We start from the raw sequence: 23,633 nt of genomic DNA on the forward strand, positions 1-23,633 counted from the left end.
CATTCTTTCTTCGGCTGGGTAAGGAGATTACAGCGCTGCGAAGTGTGCAGACAGGCCTGTATGCTCTACGTCACGACTTCTTGGTGTGATGTGTAAGCAACAGTCCAGTACGCATCTTCCACGAGTCCACATGCGCTCGCGAGCCAGCCGCGCTACTCTGAAAGAGGTCGACTATTTCTATAGCTTCCGCACCAGTGGAAGAGGATGTGAAGTGGAGTTTAGTGACAGTGTAGAGAGCAAAGCTATAAACATGCACAGATAATTATAACTTTGGGAATGCGCTTCATGTGTGTGTGTACCGTTGGCAGCAAACAGACACAGAAAATCTGAACAAGCGCTTCCAATCGAAATTTCAGTTTGGCCCGCTCGTTTCATATTTATCCTTCGCTTCTATTGCGCGTCTGTCACCGCATTCTGGATGGCGCTGAACTTGAAAAATTACCTCTGAAATTTCGAATGTTTGGTTCGCCCCGCTGATTCTTTATGGCCTTCGCTACTAGTCGGTGTGAGCAGAAGAAACATTTCGCAAGCCTTATTTTGCAGTGAGTATATAGGAAGAGCGGGCCTTCATAATCGGCGCGTTCGCGCAACTCACCTCACTGCAGTTTTCCCTCAATGAGATGAGAAAATATCGCTTTCGAGCTACGCGGTGTTCGCTCCCAGCGGTCGAAAGATGGTGCTAATTGGTTTGGTATGGTTTATGGGGTTTGGCGTCCCAAAGCGACTCAGCCTATGAGGGACGCCGTAGTGAAGGGCTCCGGAGATTTCGACCACCTGAGGTCACGCGCATTGACATGTGAAGTGCAGGAAAGATGAGCATGTGTTTATGCGATGCGTGTGCTAGGAAACAAATTTACTGCAGCACTGCCTTGCGACGCAGTGGCCGCGAATTGATACAGAAGATAGAACTTGCACGTCTGCTCATTTACTTGCAGGCATATTATTTGCTTGCTTGACTGGGAAGGAACTATTTCTTTCCCACACACCCGCATTCCGTAGAGTTTTGCTGCCCACTCTACACAGTTTCCCGCCGGGTAAATATACCACAAAATCCCTAACAGCGAATCAAGCACAAACGACCGAGCTGTTTATGCATTTTCCTGGCCTTTTCTTGGGGAAGTCTGTGCGCGCCAAATTTTATTTTTGCTTTGCATCTCTTATTTATTTTCTGTCGCGTTCATCAAGGCGCCACACACGCGTGATTCTTGGCTCTCTCTCTGTTTCTTTTTTTTTATTATTTCTCCGAGCAAAGCTTGCGCCGCTGCCACCACGTGCAGCCAGCCAGCCAGTCGTACGTGCGTCTCGCGCCAAGCTGCAGCCACAAAGCTCGACGACCCGCGCGATGCGACCCCAGATCCTTCATTCCGTTGGTGTGATCCACAACCCAGAGGCTGGGGGGTCCGCATTCGCCGGGAAATCCATCTTTGCTGCGCGCCGCAGCCTCCGAACCTGCTCTCCCTCTCGTCCTTGCGTCGCCGAGCCGCTATAGCCAGCTTATCGAAGACGCGCCGGCCATTAGTCATGGCGCCGCGCCGTCCCCCCGCGCGGCCAAGTACAGATCTCGGAGGCTCCCATGTGGCTCCGCCGCATGCAGTGCCGTCGCGGCATACGGCAACCACCGCCGAGCGCGCATCGCATAAGCTACGCTTCGGTCTGCCTAGCCAATGGCAGCAGTGGGGCTGCGCATGTGGTTTCCCTGTCTGTCTCTGCCCACCGCCATCGAAGGCGTCCCCTCCATACAAGTGGATGCCGTCAGGCCTGTGCGACCAATACCTCAGCGTTGCGCAAATGCTCAGTGTGCGGGCCGAACAGCAAGGTGTTCAGAAGCCGCGACTTGTCGTTTTTACGTTTTATCCCACTGATCTGTTCGTTTAACCATTTTTTTTTTTTTTGCAAAATGTTTGAAATAAGTGGAAAGGTACCAAACAGACCAAAACACACACACGAGCACAGTTCAGAGTTTTTTTCGGACCCCAGACACAGCTTTTGTGTATCTTCCATCCAAAGTGTAACATAGACAGATGGTTCGACGATGGCCTCGAACGCGACCAGGATGGGACGCTAGCCTTCGCAGAACGATCTTATGCTGTGTCGCCGTGGTGGCATTCGTCGTAGTGTCAAGCAATTACAGTAAGTAATGACAGAAATAACTAAACAAGCGTGCTTATCATGTAGGTATTTCCGTACTCTGTAAATGCGGCTTAACCGTTCAAACCTAACGCGTTTGGGATCCTAAACGGGCGCTGCTGCGTGGTGGCAGCAGGCCTCCTTGTTGTTTGGCCCTGTTTTCAGACTACCTGTCTGTCTTACGTCGTGGTTCCGCCGCACATGTGCATGCACTGCTCCAGGTGGTTGTTTTACCTCGGGTAAGGCCGGTGCCGATAAACTTATGTCGCAGGTTAGAGGTAATCGCTTTTAACGTCGCGAAGCAACGCTCTGCTCCGGTTTTTTTTTTTTTTTTTAATCGCGCATGTAAAATTCTTTAGCTGATTGGCCCATGTGAAAATCGACACTGACGAGAGGCCAGAGGGACCTCGCCTTTCTCCAAAGATAACGCATTGCTGGCAATGATTGTTGCGGCAGCAGTTAGCTGCAGGGAGGTATTTTCTTCTACACCAGAGCTCTGATACTTGTCCTACTATGCCCCAGAAAGGAAAAAACAAACAAAAAAACTCACTAACCAAACCACACGCATTATCTTGACCTTTTGGCGTCTGTACATGTTTTTCATGGACAGACGTGAAGCAGTGCCGTTTGGTGCTTGCAAGACCAGGTAAACCAACAGGGGAGAGCTTGTTGGTTATTTTGCTGGCATCACCCATTCTTGTATGTTGTGCTCTTACATCGTGTTCACTTGCTGAGCAGGCATGCGGTATTTGAAAGAGACTGTAGCCATTTATTTCTCAGTCAGAAACACTTGTCCATTGCCGTCCATTTCGTCCAGATGCCGCAATGCAGCCAGATCCTGTGTACTGGGAAAGTGTCACCTAAACCTAACTTCGGCATGCAAATTAGGTTACACATCCGTTTTTCTGCCGGCAAACATTTCTCGTCTGCGCGCTATCGTGACTAATGTCGTCCTCCAGTTACCGCTGAATTCGTTCCCCCGGGAGGAAGTTCCACGGGAATACCTGGCACGACTGCCTTGACGTTGAATCATTAAGTCAAGGACACGTGAAGTGAACCCGTAAACCCAGCAGCGCATGCAGTAGTTGCCTGCATGGTCACACACAGTGGTCGTATAAGTAACAGCCGATTCATATATAGTTGCCTGGTCGCACATCCCGGCATATGCAACGGCAGATTCATATCAAGGGCCCGTGAAGTGAACCCGTAAACCCCACAGCGCATGCAGTAGTTGCCTGGTCATACGCTCGGGCGCATATGTAACGGCAGATTCATATCAAGGGCCCGTGAAGTGAACCCGTAAACCCCACAGCGCATGCAGTAGTTGCCTGGTCATACGCTCGGGCGCATATGTAACGGCAGGTTCATGTATAGCTGCCGTCATCACGACTGTGGGCTGCATCTTTTCCGGCCATGCAGCAGGCATTGCTTACGCAGAGGCTCCGCATGGACTGCCTCGATGTCGAAGGCACAAAAGCGTGATTCCGCTCGCCCGCATGGCGAAAGCGCAGCTTGCGTCGGTGTTAATTCCCGGAGCGATCCACGTGTTTACCTTGTTCGGTGTGCCATTGCTACACGCTTACAGTTGACGCAGCTTGTATTCCTGTTCTGTCGTCAGATGCATAAATGTTGTCTGCGTGGCAACAAGTCACTGGGGCGAAGGTTTTCTCCGCCTCTAACTGAATGTGGAACAAATACGTGTTCGCTCCCAGTTCCTTACAGCTGTAACCACTGGCAAGTTTTTGGCGAAGTGATAGAATTTGCAAATAGGGGACGCGTACACAACAAAAAAAAAGGAGGGGGGGGGGGGGGGGGGGGAGATGACCACACGCCGTTTCTGTGCGGTTCTGCTCTAGATGGCTCCTAAATTCGCCACTTCTTTGCGTTGTATTACAGGTTGAAAAAGCTAAATAATTGGGCAAGTGGAAAAGGTTTAGGTCGCGACGTTGTATGCCCAAGTGTACATGGCCAGGACCTAAGACTGATACTGTCCGTTCTTTTGCCCCGTTTGCTACAGCTTGCGGAGACACGTCAGTATCCACAATGAAATTACAATAGTCCGATTACTTAGGCATGAGACTATATCAATCCTTTTCGGCGCTATGGACACAACTGCGCACACTGCGAATTATCAACTTTTTTCCTGGAGTGTATTACAGCCAGCAGGGGATTTCTTCGTTCCAAATAAATTAGCATTTTTCACGTCTCAACTAGGGTAGTTTTTCTTGTTCGCAAGACAACGAAGTGAATATTTCTTAAAACGAAAAGCTTGGTAGCACGTATTTCTACTTACTCGTGTAGATTTCTGGTACCCTTAATAATGTGATTTTTTTTTTCTGAGTTTACACGTCTTCCCATCTTCACCTTTGAAAAATGCAATTGTGATGAACTGATTTTTCGAGCACTCATTTCACAAATCCTGGTGAATTGAAAGCAATTTCGTACGCGACGGAAAAAAAGCATAGAATAGCCGTTGGTGTTTTGCGTAGCAAACCTGACTAATTGAATTTCTTGAGGCCTGCATGCAAAGAATATCTTACCAGAAAAAAAAATTTATTCTGGAAAGAAATAGCAAGCAGCGCCTGAAAGGGTTAAATTATTTTTAGGCCAGTAGTACATTGTTACTATGAAAGACAACGTGACAGTGTAGTTTTAAACAAATACTGATCACAGTTCGGTAGCTGTCTGTTCGCTTAAAATATTCAGTGCAAATTCTATAACATCACAAAACTTCTTTTGCGCTGGAACGAATGATACCTTTCCAGCACGTAATTACATTAGGGCACAGTAGTTTGTGATCTCCAGAGTAATGTTTATATTGTACACAAGACGCGCGCAAACCAATTTATTCATAGAAAAGTAATCTTAGTAAAATTTTATTACTTATCAAGACAATCGTAATTAATTCGATACTTAAAGCTTCAACAACTTCCATTGTAATTTAATTGCGTTTTATAGAAGACAATATTACTCTAATTTATTTGCCAGCAATAATTTTGCGATGTACGATTTTGCATGTCTACATTGTCACGTGGTGTCAATTGCAAGCGTGTAGGAGCTGAACTAGGCAACCCAGTAGAGCGAACTAAAAGCCCGAACTATTAGGATTACGAAACAAGGCTGACGAAAACATCCCACAAATTATGCGATTAGAAGGCTTCCCTCCGAATAAGATTGAGTCGTAAATGAAGCAGCTCTCCGCAGAACACTGATCGGCTGAAAAACGAACAGCTTTAAAGAGACAGTGGGGCCAACTCATTCATGGTGTTATTGTTCTCAGTAAAAAAATGATTCTTTGTCTCTTTCTGGCTATACTGATGTCTGTCTGGTAGCAAAAGGCGCATTTGCCGTCATGCATATCGATTTACAAATCTTCCCGCCAGTCGACTCGTCACGTCCTTACCGAGGAGGACGGGTTGCCACCGTTTTAAAGGTAATGGCTATGTAGCATAGCCTCCGGGATCCGCGACTGAAAGTAGATATCGATGCCCAATGTTTAATTGAGAAATCGGCCGGTGATGGCGACACCTGTACGTAGTTCTTTGGTCTTTTCTGTAGTCTATAAAATCTTCGTTTTCGGCCAGAGCGGTCTCTGATTAGAACGCGGTACGCTAAAGAGGCCGCACTGTAAACAGAAGGGAGTGAAAAGGGAGTAAACTGTCCTCTAGCGCACTCCCTTTTACAAAAGGAGTGCGCCATAGAGGACAGCTTAGTCTCTTTTTACTCTCTATAGGTATATTCGTGTTTATGGTGCAGCTTCAATGTGTGGTCAGTGTTGCTTTAAGCCATTAAAGGGAAAATGCATAGGTTTTAGGAATCAACGAGCTTAAGAGGGTCGAATGTGTGAAACCTGCAGGTATAGCATGCGAAGTCCTTTTGGGCAAGCACTTGAAATAGTGAAGTAATCGCCGATTAAAATCCGGACGCCCTTCAAGCTTCTCCGCAGCGCACAACGCCAAGTGGAGGGCGCATGATGACGCCATCGAGGGTATCGGTACATTTCCAACGCACAAACGCCTACTTTGAAGGAAAAAAACCGAAGCCACCGAAGGCGAACCCTGCCGAGAGTTGTTTGGCAGCGTCCAACGAGTCAGGGCAGGGTGTGGCTGACGACAGCGGTAATTTGAAATCATACCTTCCATGACGTCACGCTGAGTTTCCCTGCACTTCTCTGGTACATTGAGGAGAAGCGCTAAATTCAATCGTCGATTACGTCACTATTTTGAATGCCAGTGCAAAAACACTTGGCATGCTTTACCTAAGGCTATATAGATTTGAATCCTTGAATAACGCGAAATTCTCAAAAAAGTGCTGCAGTTGCCCTTTAAGGACCCATAAAAGACACGGTGCTTACTCTTAACTGCCAGTTGCAAATTGATTTCAGTAATGCTTATTATACTGTTGTGCCTCGCTAGTAAGGACATCTCGAATTAGGGACCGTTTATCTGGGTACCAATTTTTTTCTATACATTTACGCCTCGTCATAGAAACTCGCTGTACCGAGCATGGAGAGGGCGAAAATGCACAGAATTCATTTGGGCGTATGTGTATTTTTCGCGTTTAAGTGGACAGCGACGAGAACATACCTGGACTGTCCGAACGAGATTTATTTTTGGTCTAGTTTGAGCGCAGTACATCAGCGAAAGGCAGTGCGAAAGCAAAAATTCTTGAGTGACGGCGCATTTTTTGTGTGCTTTCATGCTCTACACTGCCAGGTCTACGCGCATCAGCATCTATCGTATTGCAGGGATACCTGTGAAGAATAAACTCTCTGCAGCTTGTACTTCGTTGAAAAAAAAAAAAGCTTAGCAGGAGATACGCCATCATACCACGAGACAATATCACGCGTTACGTGCACCACTAGGTGCTGCAGATTGTGCCATATTACTTTAAAATAATGCCTCCTAATATAATGTACTTGGGTCTCTCAAGTATATGTCTACTTTCCGCTGGCGACCGGTCTGCATAAAAGCATATCTTAATCACAGACCCTTTATTTACATTTGTTTGTTTTTATTCACAATTCGTTATTACGGACGACTCGCTTTATGGACAGAGTTGTTTTTGTTTTTCTTTCGGCAACGAAAGTGTCTAAAGAAAGCACTGTACAACCGCTTTTTAATCGAAGACGGAAATGCCATGATGCTGGGTGCCATCTGAGCGTACACGGGCATTTGATGACAAGAACAGTTGATCAGGAAGTATAGTGTATTTTGGAGTTTCGGCTATTTCTTGCAAAGCATGGCATCTCCTGTCTTTGCAGAGAAAGATACCTCTCTCGCACGCACATGACAGGTTATTAGCCTCAATTTTGCGCTTTCAAGAGCTTCTCTATCAGGGTAATGTTTAGCCGATTCCCGTCGTTCAACAATACGACCCTGTTCGATTTCAAACACTATTTCAAAGCAAACAATCGACTGCATTTAAAGCCGGGAACCGAACCCTTGATTTCACGGTGACTTGACTTCACGGCTTTAGAGTGCGCCATTATCGAATGTCTTGAGGTGTTGGCACGTTTTATTGGGCCATATAGCACGATGCCGTATTTGTGGCCGTTGTTGCTCAGCTCACGACGGGACAAGCACGTAATAGCTCCATGCACCGCAAAGCGCAGGTGTCACGTCAGCTAATCGATAGCTCAAATATTCAGAACCGCGGGTCTTGTCAGAAGCATATGGTGTACGTTAAGTGCATACGCCTTGCATATAAGGTTTCCTTGGTTTCTTTGGAGGAGAAATTCTAGAGGCCCATGTACTGTGCGATGTCAGTGCACGTTAAAGAACCCCAGGTGGTCGAAATTTCCAGAGCCCTTCACTACGGCGTCTCTCATAGCCTGAGTCGCTTTGGGACGTTAAACTCCAATAAACCAAACCAAACCAAACCTTTCCAGAAGCAAAAGAGTGGCTTGGGCGAATCGGTACATCCCGAATAAAGAAGACTGCAGCTCAGACAAAAGCATAGACATAGAGATAGACAGGAACAAAGGGCGGGCAGAGCATGGCACGCCGTAGTCAGCACCCGTCCTCGTTGCTCTCTAGTTGCCCTTGATTTTATTCAGCTGGAGTCGATTTTTTATTACTCCCAAAAGTGTGTCTTTTCAGAAATGTGGGTGGAGCAGGACGGACCAGCGGGAAACTTTAATGTTCGAAGTGGCCTTTCGAGTTCCAACGAAACGTCGTAAAATATTGTTAATATTCAGACCAGTGGACACACTCGCTTTTTTGCACCCCGCTGCTGGAAACAAACTATAAGTGATAATGATGACGATTACTCGGCGGGAAAAGTAAGAAACCAGAGGGAAAAGAAACGCGGCCCGAACAGTTGAGCCAGTAATTTTTCGTTGAACAACACGACTGTCATGTGCCCACATACCTTCACAACTACTCTATTAGTGCTGTACTAGCACAGAGTTAATAGAACACGTGTGCATGCAAGCAGAGGAAAGCACTGTCATGCGTCGCCTTGCCATTAGGTCTGCTGCTGTTCGAGTAGTCGATGCGATGACAGCGCCGCTTTTAAGCGTTGACCGTAATCTTTATTTGCTATAGAAACGCACTGACGGTAGCAAAAGGTGTAATCTAATGCAATAAACATTTTCTAGAACAGAAAAGGCAGAGCGACTCTAGAAGCCTGGCGCTGTGTATTCCGATATGTGAGAACGTGGCGGATTACACCACCAGCAGAACACCAATTTGAGCGCATAACGTTGCTTCGTCTAATATCATGAAGTTTTGGTTATATTTTCTCATTTAAGCTGCAATATTATTCCTTTGGTGTGATCACACCTCTTCATATCAACAATACCGTAATGACGCGTTATGATCAGTTCTCCTTCAATCTTCTCCGCAGTCCAGGGATGACCTCTCAGTTACTTCTCGTTGCTTTCGGCGCCTGTACTGCATTGGTTCTCTGTTGTATGCGCTCTCCTTGCCCGTGCATGCCTGCGGCTCGAGCTAACCGGGGCGCCCCGTTCTCTCCTCCGCGCAGTTCCGAAGCACGAGTACGGCGGCTACGCGGGTGGCGGCGGCGCCGGCGGGCCGTGCGGGCCCAACGGCACGGGCCGCACCAACTTCACCACCAAGCAGCTGACGGAGCTGGAGAAGGAGTTCCACTTCAACAAGTACCTGACGCGCGCGCGGCGCATCGAGATCGCCACCGCGCTGCAGCTGAACGAGACGCAGGTGAAGATCTGGTTCCAGAACCGCCGCATGAAGCAGAAGAAGCGCATGAAAGAGGGCCTCATCCCGCCCGAGTCCTCGCCGCCCGACGGCGCGCCCGCGCTGTCGCCGGGGGGCAAGCTGTCGCCGCCGTCGCCCCAGCAGGACAGCCAGTGAGCAGGAGGAGCCTCAGCGTGCGGCCCAAGCTGCCTGCATGCGGCGACCACCTGGGCCAGTGTCTCTTCCACGCAGCTGTGCGGGCCCACGGCCGCCACGCGTTTCTCCCGGACACCACCGGGGCGCGCCACCACCCGCCCGTCGCATTGCCAGTGCAGTTACAGTGCAGCTCCGGTGCACTCCACGTGTAGCTCCTGTGTCGTTCAAGCGCAGTCCTAGTGCAACGTCGGTGTAGCTCCTGTGTCGTTCAGGCGCAGTCCTGGTGCAACTTCGGTGTAGCTCCTGCCTATCTCATGTGTATGTCCGGTGCCGCGTCGGTGCGAAACCAGGGCAGTGGCTTGCTTACGCTTTCCGCCATGGCGAAGGTAATTTCAGATGGCTGAAAGAGAGAGAGACAGAAAAAAGAAATATCCCGTGCTAGGCTTCCCAAATCATCCTCGCGGCATCACCGTCCACCGAACCGCGATAACTTGTGAAAAAAAAAAAAAAAACGATCACAATCGATTGCGGCCTTCACAGCTATGCTTTACCGCGAAATATTCTGATTCGAATAACTACACCATTGAACCCTTGCGAAGAAACCAGTGTGAGTTCTCCCATCTAGCCGCCGCGGTGGCTCAATGGTTATGGTGCTCGGCTGCTGACCCTAAAGACGCGGGTTCGATCCCGGCCGCGGCGGTTGAATTTCTTTGGAGGAGAAATTCTAGAGGCCCGTGTACTGTGCGATGTCAGTGCACGTTAAAGAACCCCAGGTGGTCGAAATTTCCGGAGCCCTCCACTACGGCGTCTCTCATAGCCTTAGTCGCTTTGGGACGTTAAACCCCATAAACCAAACCAAACCTCTCTTTCGCACTCTCCATATTAATGCCGACAACGTGACCGGCCTTGCGACCGTAGGGAAGCTTGTAAGAACACACACACACACTCTTACAAGAATGCGCGTCGTAGTTATTGCACCAGATAGCTTGAGAAACATGACGTCACACTTATTGGTTACATCGTGTCATGCCACCACATATGTGAACTGCGTCTGGCATCATCCGAGGAGCTCAGTAATAATCTATCTATTCTATCACGATGGCAGACACCATAAAACAAATTTATTTTCAACCAGCCAACCAGTTCAACTGCCTCAACATACTTAACGATTTTTAACAAGCGGACCTATCTAATCACCGAGCTCTATTGCAGCAGCTACTTCGCCTAACGCCAACAGCGGAAAGCGCGAGCGAGACGGCAGAGGGGAAGGCTGGAGAGTCACTCGTGACAAACAGGCACAGCGGCAAAGAAAGAATTGATGGGAGGCGAAAGCGCTCTACCCCTGTGGGCGAAGCAGCCCTGGCGCCCCGCCTGAGCCGCATCGCTTCTTTATTTTTGCCAGTGGACCAGTTTGATCTCAGAGGCCCGCATCCAATCGCTCCTGACAGCCGTCGCTTGTGGGTGACTCGCGTGGGCTGACGGGAAGGCGGGCTCCCGAGGCGCACCGAGCAAGGCGCCCTCCAACGCGCCTCGCACACAAGGATGCGGCGGGCAAAGATTGAACAAAAACGAAACGACTCTTGTCTAAGAAACTGCTGCAGATGCTGTCGCGACTCAGCGTAGAGTTCGTTGTTAACTGCCACGAGAGACCAGGGTCGTTTCGTGTACGAGTGAGTGACTGGCCGAAATATGATGGAACCGAGGATTTTAGCGCGCAAAAAGTGAATCACGCAGCTTTTTGGTGGATAGGCAGGCCACATAGGCGCAGACCTTGGGCGCCCAGTAGACTACTCACGTACGCCCTTCCGTGCTGAGTACAAAAAAACAGAAAAAAAGCGTGGCACTATGCCTGGATAAACGATATGGACATAAGAAGCCTGGGTTGACGCGAATGCAGTTCGGTGCCATGACGCGCCGACTGCGTAGACGCCCTCTTCTTTCGTTTTAAACTTCCCCCGCGCAGACGTGGTTCTCGGAAGGGCTATTTTTCTTCTTGGCGGGGAGGCACTTAACAGTGGCTCAGGCTGTCATGAAGAACGCCAGGACGGGCGCTATTTTCGTTTAATTTTGCGAAGGAGTTAAGTAATAAGGGCTTGCGGTTTACCGAGAAACGTTTCTCGTTCAGTCACATCGTTCCACGTCACGTTTTCTGCACCCAAGCAGTCCGTAATCAGCGGGCGTCCAGGCTTGAGTTCACAGCTTCTTACCGATGTTAGATCACAAAACAAAGCAAACTTGCCTCTTGGAGCGGAAACCTAACACGAACGAGGCGACAGCTTTCACCAAGGTGCTACAGTCACACGCGCACGAGCCAAGCGCATCACTGGTGGAAGCTATAGCCTCATGCTCGTAGCTTCCGCTTCCCATCAAGAAGTTTTGAGATGGAGGAGGTAGCGAGACAGGAGAGAGAGGCAGTGAGTGCAAGCGTGGTGGTGGTGCGCCCTGTCGCGAAGGCCGTCTGCACAGCGTCCCACACGAACCGGCCAGTGTTGCGTCTTCGAGGGCAAAACAGCGCCCACAACACTGGGAGGAGAAGAAGGGAGTGATTAAGGCAAAACCAGCCCGACAGTGATGTTCCCGACGGAGCAGCCACATTTTTCGCTCATCAAAGTGCAATGTCCCGCATCCTCCTCCTCCTCCTCCGTTCGTCAGCAGCAGCCCGAGGATTAGGGAGGGAAACGGAGGAGAGAGAGAGAGAAACTGTTCCGTGCGCTCCCTTTCTCACCACTTGTGCATCCCCCATCCCTCTGCCCCCGGCCTCTAGACCCACGTGGGACAATGACGAAACGCCGGCGATGAATGAAGGAAAAAAAAAAAGGGCGACGACAAACCCACGGACACGACGAACTGTCGTCCCCCCCATCGAGTTGTTGCAGTGTTTTCGCCCAGCGCGCACGCACAGACTTACAGTGATGATGAAAACGCGTGAACGCGTACTGTGATCCATTCGAACATTCTTTTCGCATGCATGCTGCTGCTGCGTCTTACGATGTTCTCCGATGTCTGTTCTGAACTTTGCTTTTTTTTTTCTTCTCAAATCTGTTTCTGCTCTACTTCTTTCTCAGCCGGGACCATCTTGCTTTCTTTTACTCCTTCTGCTATATGTGGCCCGGCCGCCGTTATTCAGGAAGTGAAGTGCTTTTATTTTTCAGGCGGCGATACGGCGAACCCTTGTACATTGCGCCAGTTTTCTGTGACACTGTTCTATTATTTTTTTTGTCTATATTCTACCGTGCACATAGTGACAGAACCAGTGTCTTCTATACAGTGTCTATAGTATATATAAACTCGACGACGCTTGTGTCGTCGTCGTTCTCAACAGGGTATCTACATTAAACGCGCGAACGAACGCCCGCGAGGTTTCGGAGCCGCGGCTGCAGGCTAACAGCGGCCAGTATACACAGTGTGCTCAGCCAGGTCTTTTCGACTTTGGGTGCGAGCTGTTAGATTGTGTCCAATCACAAGGAGGCTAAGTTATTCCAGTGTATAAATGCGACATTGGCGACCGATTGCTGTTATTGCAAGTCACAAACATTATTTTACGCCCTTATCTGCAAGTTCGTGGTGAAAGTTAGTGCTGAGATGATTGTCCATACAGAAGAGACGCCCCAAGGAAAATGAATGTCAGCTTGCACTTTCGCGAGCTTTGACAAGTTTCGTAACGATAGCTACCCTAACGCACACAATTCCGCGGGTTTTGATTGGTGTAACTTTGACCCCAGGTTTAATAACCCACTTAATATATACCCGCCCAGCAAAACAAGCAAACAAAAAAAAAGAAACAGCGGTGAAAGATGTGTCTTATCGCGCTAGTAGCCAACCTCTCCGAACACTGCAGCTATAGACAGCACAGAATGTGGCGATGTGTATTTAGACGTTCACTAAGTCTTAAGAGACGATGTATACATTAGCGGCTTTCAGAAACAAAATTAAGCACCAGTCAAGATATATACTGGCAGAAAAGATACTTTATCCTAGGTCTGCAGCAACTTCAGTCTAAAGTGATTCGTAAATAAGAGGAAGTACTTAACTGCGTTGATGCCTACCGTATATTTAGTGGCGACTTACTTCCCCACGGTAAACTTCACATAATGTTATTAGCAGAAAACGCTTTGTGCACTGTTGCTGTCTTCTTTAGTTGTCGTTACTGCCCCCCTCCCAACGAGTTCCGTGCAGTTGTAACTGTAAAGACCAATTCATCGAGCTTAAGCTCTATAAACTAGCCTCTAATCCGGATAGCCTGGTGTCTACGGCTGTTTATAGGAACTTTGAAATGTAGCCAAGTCTCTTTAACTGATAAAAATGCTCCAGGAAGACGCAATAAACGGACTGCGCTCATCCTCAGATTGGCGAATACATACAGCTGCAGCTTTGGCAAAACTGCACGAAACTGATGGGAGACGGAACAATCTTACGGAGAGTTGTTGTTCGACGAGGCAGCGTTGTCAGTACTCACAACAAACCAGGCTGTCGTTGTACGTCAGCAGTTGACACCTGTGCGATGCACCTGTTGACACCTGTGCTCTATGCTACACTGCAGGGCGCCTTAGGACCGCAAGGCGTCCACTTCAGTCACCTGTGGGTGGCTACATGAAAGAAAGATACACGCCTTGTACTTGTGCTGCTTATAAATTATTATATTTTCTGATGCAGTTTTATACAGACAGCTGGCGATCACCTGCTTGTAATACGATGACTTAATTATTTGTTCCCGAAGGCAGTCCAATGGGTGCTGTGTAGTTTGAAGCGTGGTGTTATCTCATCAAATTCACAAGGGATGCTCCGCATGATGTGTCTGAAGGCGTGGTAAAATCTTCTTGCTTTTCGATGTGTGAATGTGGAAATAGTCATGCTGTTTCGTTTGAAAGTATTGTATGTCATCATTGTTGTGGTCTTTAGTAGTATTCTTTTTCTAGACAAGTAGTTTGACGGGCTTGCATCGATGGGCCTAAATTTCCGTTCACTGAAGTAGTGTCTACAGAGCACTAGAATGTTTTTTCGCCGGCACTTGCATACTTACTACGTGTAGCTTTTTTCTTTTTATCATCGATGCCTTAAGTAGGAGAAATCGTTAAAGACAGCCCCTCAGAACTTCGCGTTTTGGATTAAGCTTGTCCACTGAATATTTGGGGGCATCAGGAAATTCGCTAGATCTAAAATTTCGTGTGCAGTGACCAAAATGACGCTTTATTTTTGTGCTGCTGTAGCGTTGACTTGTTTTCTAAGCACTCGGAAAATCAAACCTCTGTTTACGCGGTGAGTGTTTTGAAACATTTTGGTCTCAGAACCAATGTTCGAAAACCATTTCGTGATACTGTAAAAGGAAATTTAGGTTAGGCAAGCTAAATGCCGCACATGATGAAGTTTTGCGTTCCAACTTTGTTTTTGCGCACTGCTGTAATCAAGGCCTGCACTTGTAGCAACTTACGCGGTGCGCATGCGCGTTCAGTCAGTGAGAGCAAGGGCTAATGGGAGCCGGCTGCACCGCCTGTGTAGAATCAACCCTTGGCAACACGCTGCAGACCATCTTATAATCTGTTATTGCCTTGATGCAAATCGGCTGGTCCGACAGGGAGTACCGCCATTAATGAAACGAAAACAAGCTTTTTTGCCCGTAGCACTGTGTTACGTATGCGCAGCCACTTAACACACAACTTCATCAATTGTTTTCAATTGTTTTCTTCGCTAACCCTACTTGTTAAGCACACAAAACTGCAAAGAGTACGGTGCACACGTTGTGACGAGCATCTCGAGATTTCCGAAACGCTGTCACTGTTTAATACGTGGCTAGCGCACCCAGACTTTAAAAGGCAAAATCACGTCCTGCCTTGCTAAAGGCACCCAAACGTAAGACGATGAATACAGCCCGGCCCGAAAGGCTATGATACGACGATACTTCTTCGGAGGTACTGTGCGATTTTACGCAACTCCATTCACGAGTGTTTGTTTCACTGCTCAGTGTAAATATAGGGCTTTGTCCAACCCGACTGCATGTCAATGCGCGTGCTTCGCTAAGCCTCCCGGAGACGCGAAGCGGAAGGACCGACGACAATGTAAAGAGTGGCGCTCGACAAATGCGCTTCTGTATAAGCGCACCAGATGGATATGTACAGGGATGCACCGCGAAACGAATCGGAGAAATCAGGGTCATGGAGCATCGCAGAGACTGTTTTTTTTTTCTCTTTTTTCTTCTAGATGCTCCATTTTAGATATATAAATAAAGGAGTCTATAAATATATACATTATATATATATATATATGCGAACCCCGAATTATGTACAGGCTTTATGACGTCTTATGTACAGTTTCTACACGCCTTCTATAGCCTCGTGAGACTCCGGTGGGGCTGAGTCGTTCGTGCGGTTCTATCTTGTGTTTCCGTTATCTTTTTTGTACTTTTTTGTTTCGCTTCACAGACGGCATCAGCTTTTACCGAGGCCCCACACTCGAACAGGGTATCCGAATATAGGCCTTAAGTCCTCGTCGTGTCTAAAGTGACTTTGTGACATTTCAGGAAGGGGGGTGTAACAAACGTCTTGTGTATTTTTTTTGTGCTCCTTTCACGTTTTTAATACGCGCCAGGGTGTTTTTCTGGTGTACAAACAAGCCTTAGGCCGCTCTCTGCAGAGGTGTTGCGCGCAATGTGCGGCGGAAAATTCGATCGCGATGTGAGGACACTGTTGTTTTGCCATATATGCCTCTCTATCTCGACACATCTGTAGTTTTTTTTTTAATTTTCTTTCTTGTTCAACTGCTTTCCGCTCACCGCCTGTCCCGTGCACTTTCTCGTTTTAACTTATTGTGTTTTTGCGAGGAGGCGTTTTTGTTCTGTAAACGACTGAATAAAAAAAAAGATGAGAGTCACTGAATACGAAGTGTGTTTTCCTGCGAGTGTTCATAAAGAGTGTCGATTGCGACTTTGTGTTCTGCACACGCCGTCGCTGTCTTCACGACCGAAGTGTCTGTTCATTTAACATCACCAACTCGTTGGTTTTCTGAGATTTAGGTAATGCGGGAGCTCTAATAAGGTGCGCGTTCTGCGAACATGACGACCTAAAAGAGAGCTGCACCTTTCGCAGCTTGTCTATATCGTGAAGATCTATACACATATGAGCTCTAGGATACGCGCCGTGGTAGGAAGTCATTTTCCAGGCAATGCGTCCTGGCAATTGCGGACAACCAATGTGTATTACTGGAAAACTACAACAGAAAAAAAAGAAATAAAAATGCGGGAATTGCTACTGCGATTGCTACTGATTGTTTCTACTGGCCCAGGCCGCAGTGCTTCTTATTGTACAATCATACGAAGCCCATGGCTGGTCAGGTATATACCATGCATGTAGCATTTGGTACACCTATATACGTGCCGAGTTTAAAATTCGCGGGCTTTTTCTGCAATAGACAGTAGAGGTTCAACGATATCTTCTAGCCGTACGACTGCGCACGCTTCGTCATATAAATGCATTCTTCCAGGAAATCTCGGTACCTTCTAATCTAGTCTAATCAAAGCGCATATTAGTGATCTCTGTCGCTCCGTTTGACTGCATGTGGGCAAAAGGATGGCGGTTTTTATATTTCGATTATTTGAGGACGCTGTGTTAAGGGAGCTAGTTACACTCACAGGCTGTAAGGACTTTATTGCACGGGATTTTAAGAAATCGCACAGAGTTAGGGTACCTCCCCTCGCTGTTCAGCCGCTGGAAATCCTGCGCATTTCTCTCAGCGATATATATACTATAGCTGTCAGCGAGACCTGGAAGAAAGCTCGTACACTTGCCCGCACACTTGTAGCAAGGCAATTGCCAGTCTTTTATTCTCAGGATAATCTCATTACTCCTCTTCCACTCCCTGACACATTCACGGCAACCTTGATAAGGTCAGCTGCCAAGGCCAAGTGACATTTCGTCGGCTTGAACAGCTTGTAAGCACCAGGCCTATGTGAAACCTGCGCACACATCCGACAGAGGCCCACGCGTACGTGTGCCCAGCGGTGCTCTTCGCGCTGACGTTTTCTTCGTGCGCCTGTCTCCGAGAAAAAGAAAGAAAGAAAGAAGGAACCCGAACGAAAAAATAAAACCGTAAGAAATGCGGCGAATTGACACAGGCGCATCGGCCCGTATAGGGCCATGCAGCCCTGTGTCTTTCCCGATTTTGAGGAAACGCGGACTGTAAACAGGAGGAAAAAGCCGCTCGTCGCGCGTGACTTCAGCGCGCCCGCATGCGCGCAGCCTATTGCTCAGTAATAAGGACACGCCTGAGGAAAGAGTTCCGTACGCGTGTGCGTCTGCAGAGAGGTTCGAGGTGCGTGTGCAGGTTAAAATAAGCTTAGCGCGGTGCTTCTTGCATCCATGCATATACCGAATATACTGTCCGCCATAAATGTAAAAAATGGGACAGTCTGCACCGCTTATCTTCGCTACGCAAACGCGGGGAGGCGAACTGTTCACGCTGATGCTCCCTTGCAGCTAGTCTCTTGTACAGTCGGATACTGGTCAAGAAGAAAGCGGCTTTTCCCCGTCAAGGTATACCCGTTCCAGCCAATGGCGAGGGCCGATTTTCACGAACCTGCTAGAGTGACAATTCAGGGATTGGCGGATGAAAGGGGATAGTCTACTTCCCTGCATTGTCATGCCACTTCCTGCATTGTCAGGCTATTCACGCTAGCAGGTTCATGAGAATCGGCTGACGCCATTGGCCGGAAGCGGGCACTAACTGGGAAAAGCCGCTTCTTTCTTGATTTGTGTCCGACTATAGGAAGCAATGACTGCGTTTTGAGTAACTAATAATTAGTCCTCAAAGTATCAACACTTGTAGCACCTTAGGTCGTTCTACACTGTTATAAAAGTCCGCTTAGTGTCTTATCCGCGCCTAATCAGGACAGGAAGTGTATGCAGGCAAGACTTGAATGATTACGCAAGAAAGGAGACGTCTTAAACAAGCTGCAGTTTTGAATACGTCAGTTCCTGCCATGCAAGGAACTTTTTTTAACCCCGCACGCTGCATCATAGCTTCAGGCGCTTGTTCAACATAAAACCTAATTCATTTAGGTAAAGCTTTTTAAAGCACAAAAGCTGGTGCATTCGTTAGGATCGACGATAAAAATAATTCAGGAAAATAGTGCCCTGTCCACACCGCTTATGACGCAACGGGCTAAAAAGTGGGCATAGGGCGAAACTTTTTAGCGAACCAATGTGAAGCGCATAGCCACGCATCTCGCCTGAAGGAAGCGTGCCCTTCGTTACGATGGCCGCCCTCCGGGCAGGACACGTTTAGAAAACGTCAGTTTTCGTGCCGCATGGTAGTGGCACTTGTTTTTCGCTAACAGAATAAATTGCATTCACCGCACTGTGTCAGTAATTCCGGAGACGGTGAGACAAGTTAGGAAGTCCTGCGTTATGCACTATGAAGCCATGATGAAGTACAACGCCTGGGAAATAGTTGAAAATCTTAACCAGAGCATAAGCTGCGCTTCTTAAAAGTTGGCAGTGAAGTCCACAAGCAACAATAAAATTTCTTGGAGAAAAATGGCTTAGTATAAAAAAAAAACAAGCCTATGGCCATTACGTCACCCGTTACAGAACAGCAACAGCGAAGCACGGACACCCCTCATGCGCCCATGGTCGCATCGTCTTCTTTGTAGTCTAGGCTGTTAATGGCGTGTTCATTGTTGAACGTTGCTGCTGGCGGTGGTTTTGCAGCAAGATCACGTGACTATGCCGGGCGCGTCTCACGCGCCACTGGCCGCTTCGTCTTCTTTGCGGCTTAGAGCGGAGGTCCCGAGAGGCCTGGAACGTAAGATGGTTGCATCCGGTCCGGACCGGACGAGTCGACGAAGCCGCCGCCTGTTAAGTGTGTGCTACCGAATGAACTACGTGCTCGCTAAGTCATACAGCCTAGGGAACGCCACCGCGGGGAGAGCTTTACTCTGAATCGTTAGTGTGACGCCGATGTACAGTGTTTGTCAAAAGTAACCAGGCTGCATTGTTTGCTTCTAGCTTGTATAGTGGAGCCCTTGTGGCTTTCCTAAAGATCAAAAGTTGTTGGAAGGTAAGAAGACCCCCAGCCCTTACCTTTAAAGAACATTTCAGCTTCAGGAATGCTGTAAGAGCTCCACTGTACGAGCTATAAGCAAACCATGCAGCCTGGTTACTTCTGACAAAGACTGTACTTTTCTGTTGGCCTTCACGATAGGTTGTGACTTCACCGAACGCTGACTTTTTAGTGTGTCTTCAATTTCCTGTTACTGCCCTTTCTCTTTCATTTTATTATCCCCTCACCCCCTTCCCCCCGTGTAGGGTAGCAAACCGATTATTATTCAGGTTAATCTCCCTGCCTTTCCTCTTCTACCTCCTCCTCCTGTACTTTTCTGCCGGTAATTCGGAAAAGTGGCCATCAGTCCGCCATTCACCAATTAGCTAAGCGTTGTCAGTACGCAGAACTTGCAAAAAAAAAAAGAAAAATAAACCGCTTGAATCGGAGGCGCTCTCGTCTAACTGATATTTACGGTTACTTAATCATAACTACAAGATAGCAAGTAATTTCAAACAAAATGCATTTGCTACGGTGCGCGAAAAAAATTGAGGCTGCGGCATACGTTGCACGGGCGAATGAACTCCGACGAGCTCATTAAAGTGATGATGATGCAATTTTTATGGCACAAGGACATTTCTTGCCAAAGAGCGCCATGGCAAAAGGTATTTTCGTCATTTCAAGGTTGAGTCAAAGACACATTTCCCAAATATTTCACATTAAATAAGCCGAGCACCAGGCAGAGGAAGTTTGTACCCATTGTATCAACGGTATGTACCCGGCGTCACTGGGGGAGCGCATTAAACTGTCAGTGGCATTAGTAAGACGAACTCTGGCAAGCTCGTCCGTGTGAACTGACGAGAACGGCATCGAAGCCCAGGACACTAAGCCCGTCAATTTAGTTTCTACCACGGGTACACCTCGTCAACAGACACCAGTGATGTGTATAGTGGAGGATTATTGGCTGCTTCCCGAAGCCCGTGCACGTGAGAGATCATTGTTGGAGCAAGCCTATATTGGATACAAGGTGCAACGAGGTCTGCTACTGTCCGGCGACGATTCCATCAAGCCGGAGGATCAACACGTACTCGTAACCTGGCAGCGCCACATCTCTCACAGGTGAGACCTTTTCCTTTTTAAATTCTATCACTCTAAACAAACATTATTTTGCAAATTTCCTCAAAGAATGTACGCGAGTGTCTGACCTGATGCTGCGAGAGAGAGAAAGATAAAGCAATAAGAAAGGCGGAGAGGTTAAACATGACAGAATCCCAGTTTAATGCCTTCTACTGCAGAAAGAGAAAGAGAAGCAGAAAGAGAGTGGGACAAAGTCAAGATGAATCGCTCAAATGCCGGGCATGGCAGGCGTGTGGAGCCAGCTGTCACGACCTGTCTCGAAAACACGATGCCTTCAGGAAGCAGAACAGTGGCTGGCAAGTCTTCAGGGGCTGACGATTTCAGAGGCTACCATCCGAGGATTTTGGTCTCCATCTTCCGAGTTGTCTGTCCTGATCCTAATAGTAGCAGTGCATGTACGTAATCGCTTCCACCGTAAAACATCACAACTAAGGTTACGTATAGCGCTTACCACAAAAGTGGAGATTCGCGTTCTTTCCTAAACAGCCAAGTAGATGTGTGAACCATCCGCTTATTACATTGGTTAGATAAATATACCTTGGTTCTTCAGGAGACTTAGTAAATACACTGAGATTATCAAAAAAATACACTGGACCCGCCGTTGTCTTTATCAAAAAGAAGGGGACCGAAAAAGAAATTGCGGCTGAAAAAAATAAATAAATTCTGATGAACTGCTACGTATACGTGATATTAACGTGCTTATGGACAAATTACGATGGTCAAAAAGAAGGGGGGGGGGACACTGGCTCTTCTGCTCCTTCTGTCTACTTGATTTTTTTTTTCCATTGGCGCGTCGGTGCCAAGCATTATTGTGTCCTTCCTTTGAGTCTTTTGTCATTTCTGGTGTGTTTAATATTTCAAGGCAGATCGTTTCTTTACAAAGCTTCTGTCTTTCGAAATTCGTCATGATGCGGCACAAAGACGCGAAAACTTCAAATTATAAGTACGAAAATTATGAAGAAAGAACACGAGGCTCTTCATAACAGACTCTAACACACGTTTGCTACCTTATGCGTGTGCTGACCAGCGAAGCCGCAGGTGTCGTCCTGCGAAGCTTTTTCACCGAAAATGCCAATGAGAGTCTCAAAAGTCTTCGACAGTCGACCGGCAGTTTTATTGGTTCGCGGCCAAAAAGCGTTTCCAGATTTTCATCACGCCAGCCAGCGAATGAGGCGCCGTGTGCCCCGACCTCTCTCTCACTCCTTTTACCCCTCTCGTTCTCCTCCATATGCGTCTCGCGGCGGCGCGCTCAGAAATAGGGCGTCCTCGCTCGTTGGCTCGGCTCTCACGCCTCGCCACGCCTGGAGAAAGTTACAAAAAGTTAAAAAAAAAAAACAAAGACGCGGCTGCCCACGACCAGCGCGCAAGCCCACCAACGTCGATGCGCGCGCGCGCAATCACGACTGAGAATCTTCTTTTCCCCTTCGCCCGATTATCCGCGTGCATTCCCAAGCGCAGCTCCCAGCGTGAAGCGCGCGCACTCCCGGCGGTTCCGGGCGCAGTTGTTATATCGCGCGCGATGCGCACATGCGTGAAGGATGCGTCACACGACGACATTCGACCGGCTATAAGCCCTGAAATACCGCCCCTCTTTTGGTTTATTCTTGAATTCCACTTCTTCTCTAAAGGGCGCCTTCCCTTCTGGACTCGTACCAAAACCAGAACGGATTATCTCGTCGCGGCTACCCGAATCAGGACGGATTACGCTGTCCCGGCATGCGACAGCTTCTGTTTCCCAATTTCACTTCCCAGTGCTCACTAACGTCCGCTATTCGTCTGGCTCGGAATTTTCGAAAAATGAACGTGGTGTCAAATGAGGGCTCCTAAAGTGGAATCACAAAAAGGAAAAAGCAGGCCATGTTGAAAGGTGAAAATAAAAGGAAGAAGCAATCCGGTTCTTGGCCTTCTCTTGAAGTTGGGTGCAGGGTGATCGAAGTACATACGTTTACCAAATATATGGTTCAGCATCGCGCTCATAATGGTACAGATATATGATACTACACTACAGATACAAATAGATCTAACGACACACAGATAGGTTTGATACTCCCGTACGTGCTTTTACGTAGGCCCATAAAAAACAGCACTTGTCTTGTGACTAAGTGCCTAACATTTTTATTCGAATAATAGCTTAGCCTAGCATGAAACAATGATTCATCTATGGTGTTAGCTTTGGTCCAGCAGTGGTACAAGCGTGATCCTCTGTAAAGATGTAAAACTCTCCACTTACTTTACATTTTTATGCAAGGAATGCTTACGCGTCTGTGCACGCACATTATTAGTTAGTGTTCAGTCATTTACAACTTTAGCTTCTCACTAATTAGACTATTCTGTATAATGCGGCTTCAATATACACTGACTGGACGACTTCACTGAACGAAAGTGGTGTGCGTACAATTTTATTTTTGTGGAAGGCAGCGATAAGAAACATGAAACTGCCCTTTAGCTGTGGAACGCGTATACAGTTAAAACTCGATTTAACGAAGAGAAGCAGAGGCAGGAATTATCTCGCTGGGTGCGGAAGTTCGCAAACTTGAAAAAAGCATTTTTTTGGCCGTTCGAAATCTAAAATCGTAATGTAACAGCACCCAAAAGTTATCGCCAGCGTATTTGCCGCTAACTCAAACCTACGCTTATAAAAATTCCGCCAAGATGGCCCCAATCGCTCGTGAGTGAAAGAGAAAAAACAAATCCAAATAACACTTCAGGGCATTTTGGAGAAAACAATGAATTCATTTTTGAATGGAGGAGCCCGTGATGGCCGCCTGCCTGCGCTTCACCAGCAGTGGGCGTATACTCTTTTCGCACCCCACAAGCGCCTTCAATGCGCCCTCGGTTTCCTCGTGAGCCCCAGTAAACCGCCCGAAAAGGTCGACGGCGTCCATCGCATGGCTTGAAATGGGAACGGGAGCTTCGGCGTATTTCATATCGTTCATATGTGTTCACTCGTCTCGTGCAGCGGAAATGAGCTGGACGACACTATCGGCTACACTCTAAACAGAAACGAGTAAAAAGGGAGTAAAGTTG

General features: G+C 47.8%; 1 protein-coding gene across 4 annotated transcripts in view; it reads left to right on the plus strand.

Annotated features, from left to right (window-relative positions):
• Positions 1–16,309, plus strand: part of LOC149339633 (uncharacterized) — a 131,775-nt gene extending 115,466 nt beyond the window's left edge. For all 4 annotated transcript variants that reach the window (XM_089548331.1, XM_089548334.1, XM_089548333.1 and 1 more), the window contains one exon: positions 9,115–16,309. In XM_089548331.1, coding sequence (XP_089404457.1) covers positions 9,115–9,461 — 347 coding nt within the window. In that variant the 3' untranslated portion in view covers positions 9,462–16,309. The remainder of the gene's footprint in view (positions 1–9,114) is intronic.
• Positions 16,310–23,633: the final 7,324 nt, after the last annotated feature.

The sequence above is a fragment of the Amblyomma mixtum genome, chromosome 6 (genome assembly GCF_055824585.1).
Source record: "Amblyomma mixtum isolate Tamu chromosome 6, ASM5582458v1, whole genome shotgun sequence".
NCBI classification, from domain to species: Eukaryota; Metazoa; Arthropoda; class Arachnida; order Ixodida; family Ixodidae; genus Amblyomma; species Amblyomma mixtum.